At 46.8% G+C, this 3208-nt stretch overlaps 1 protein-coding gene across 1 annotated transcript; it reads right to left on the bottom strand.

The window, feature by feature from the left end:
- Positions 1-281: 281 nt before the first annotated feature.
- Positions 282-2623, bottom strand: LOC133917823 (uncharacterized). The gene is made up of 7 exons (XM_062361662.1): positions 2219-2623; positions 1804-2029; positions 1281-1720; positions 947-1157; positions 821-825; positions 410-745; positions 282-335 (listed from the first exon to the last, which is right to left on the bottom strand). The coding sequence occupies exons 1-7, from the start codon at positions 2621-2623 to the stop codon at positions 282-284; spliced, it is 1677 nt and encodes a 558-aa protein (XP_062217646.1).
- Positions 2624-3208: the final 585 nt, after the last annotated feature.

Genomic DNA, 3208 nt, shown 5'->3' with positions numbered 1-3208 from the left:
TTCCTCTTTGAACCAGCCCCACTGGAGGAGTCCTTCCCTTTCCCCCCCGTCGATCCAACAGCAACCTCCTCAGAGGCATGCGGGGGAGGGGTGTTGGTGTTGGTGTCGTCATCCGCGGACTCTGCAATAACCTCGGGAAAGATAATCCCCGCATTGGTGGCAGTCGAAATCGGGTCCACCTTGCCTTCGCTCTCCACCTCATCGGGAGGAGGTCCCAAAGGCTCATTGGAGCCCATAGCATACCTCCCAGTGGCCTGTCCAACAGAGAAGATGGCAACCATCTACTCATAGTTCTCGAGAGGAACGTTGAGGTAGTCAACATCAGCAGGGTGATCCTACAAATATGAGATGTATTTGTCAGAAAATAGATTAAAGTGTTTGACACTGAAGTCAGTTGTGATGCATCAACCTTGATGTGGCCTTTGTAGTGCTCGTCCTCTAGTACGATGGAGTGTGTGTTGTCATCCCACAAGGCACCGCTGATGTCCCGCAGCTTGCATATTTTCACCCACCTTGATCTCCACTTGCGGAGGTGGTTGTACACCTGACTCCCGCTGACTTCTGCACCGCACTGCTCAGTCACTTTTCTTGCAACTGTGTTTAGGTGCACCTCCTTAAAGCCCTTATCAGTTCGCACTCCACCCTCAATCAGCACAACCAAATGGCACAGCATCATGTTGGACATGTGGGCTGTCCACCGCAATTGATTCCGTGCCCCACCGACACCCCCATGCTCAGCCATCACCTGCAAAACTCAGCAAGTATTGTACTTAAATGAGCTTCGAAGTCAGCTGACAACAGCACTAAAAACTGCACTTACATTCACTGAAAATAGAACTAAAGCAGCACTTAAATTCAGCTGAAAACAGCACTAAAACAGCACCTAACGTCACCTGAAAATAGCACTACAAACTGCACTTAAATTCAGCACGAAAACTGCACTTACATTCACTGAAAACATAACTAAAACAGCACTTAAATTCATCTGATAACAGCACTAAAACAGCACTTCCATTCAGCATGAAAACAGCACTAAAACAGCACTTAAATTCATCTGATAACAGCACTAAAACAGCACTTCCATTCAGCACGAAAACAGCACTAAAACAGCACTTAAATTCTGCTGAAAACAGCACTAAAAGTACACTAACATTCAGCTGAAAACAGTACAAATAACTTAAACTTAAATTACCAATAATACATAGTCAATTACATATGAATTTAGTCTACAAACCGTTGCACAATTAAAAGTACCAATTATTACACGATGCCTTTCATACACGTATGTTTCTCCTATTGTTCCACATAGCTAGTGCCCACTCGTCCCTCTTTGCTGCCCACGAGTTGTTGTCATATGCAACATCGTTATGTGCTTCGGGTTCCACAGGGTTTGGAGTCCAGTCTTGTTCCCCAGGAACACACTCATCAGGGCCGTGTGTTAGGATCCAGTTGTGCAAAATGTAGCAAGCTAGCACTAACTTCACTTGGGTTTTGTACGGGTGAAACGGCTTGTTGTAAAGAATTTTGAAACGATTCTTCAATGCACCAAAAGCCCGTTCTACTGTGACTCTAAGCGAGGAGTGCCTCAGATTGAATAATTCCCTATGGTCACGAGGGTTGTTCCTTCCACCATACTCCTTTAAATGGTATCGGCAGCCACGATATGGTGGAAGGAACCCAGGATGAACAGCATATCCTGCATCGACCAAGTAGAATTTACCTGACAAGAGGAAAATTGTATCCAAGTAAGCAAATTTTTACATTAGCTTAAACTTTTGTTGTTACCCAATGACCAACACTTACCCGGGGGGACCCTTAAGCCGTCATCCCTTTCTAATGCGTCTGCTAGAATGATGGCATCATGAGCAGATCCCTCCCAGCCAGCTAAGACATAGGTGAACTTAAGATCAAAATCAACAGCAGCCATAACATTTTGTGTGGTCACCCCCTTCCTACCCCGAAAGGCGGCTGCCATGCTAGCTGGGACTCTAGCTAGCACATGAGTTCCATCTATAGCACCAATGCAATCCTACACAAGAGTAAGAAACAATGATAGTTAACCACTATGGCGGGCATAAATAGAACCAACAACTACGCAACCTAACACTAGTACCTTGAAATATGGGTTGAACCTGCGGCTGTTTGCAATTTTTTGGTGCACATCGTTGGACTGTGGTCGAATCATCTCTCCTCGTAGCTCCCCAATAGCATACAAGACTTCTCGAAAGTAACGACTAATTGTTTCCAAACCCCTTCTAAAATTCAACTTTATCAACCTAAATCTACAATTGTGGCCAACCACTTGTAGGAACATGGCAACTTGTTCCTCAATGGAGCTATGAATTGTATCTTTAAGCAACCGTCTTGTCCTGAGTAATGTGCATAAGTGAAAAAAGGGGGTTCTCCTCATACGAAGCTGTTCTACACAATGGCGATCATCATTATGAAAAATGAATCTAAGGTTTTCCATTCTAATTTTATCTCTTTCAGCTAAAGGACCATAGGTGATTGGTGCTTCACGACCTCCACGTCTATACAAAAACAACGTGTACGCACACATTGTAGCAACAAATCCCGCGGCATGGGCAATTATTTTTCGCCGCTTGACAGCCAACTCATCCATCTAACCATTATAAACAAGGACAAATTGTAATTATATTTATAAATATTCATATGACCAGAAGTATCCTTTCAGCTTCATCTCATACAGCAACATGTCAAACCACATATACAAATTACCTCGTTTCTTCACGGAGACAAGTACCAAGATCCACTCTTGCACCTTCAAAGTTCTCTGTTGTAGATGTTACTCCACCAAAATTACCTGAAATTTATAGCACAATACTTAGCTACTAGTTGTGTAGCAGAATTATAAAAAAATAAATTCATTCCACAAAGTTTGCTGCCTCCATTTCCCCTCCCACCCTCGCAGCAGAGCTCAGCACTCATCCACTCCAGCTCTCGGCGTCGTGCCCGCTCGGCACTGCACCCACCCCCGGGTCCCCGCGCCGCTCTCCCTGCGCCGCGGCCACCCCTGGCTCCCCGCGCTCTCCCTGTGCCACGCCCACCCGGCCTTGCGCCCACCCTCGGCTCCCGGCGCCGCGCCCACAGCCGCCTCCCTGCGCTCCCCGGCGCCGCGCCCACCGCCGCCTCCCCGTGCTCCCCGGCGCCGCACCCACTGGCCCTGCGCCCACCCTCGGCTCCCCAG

Source organism: Phragmites australis, chromosome 5 (assembly GCF_958298935.1).
Source record: "Phragmites australis chromosome 5, lpPhrAust1.1, whole genome shotgun sequence".
NCBI classification, from domain to species: Eukaryota; Viridiplantae; Streptophyta; class Magnoliopsida; order Poales; family Poaceae; genus Phragmites; species Phragmites australis.
The sequence above is the reverse complement of the archived record's forward strand: the minus strand, read 5'-3'. Positions and strand labels throughout refer to the sequence as shown.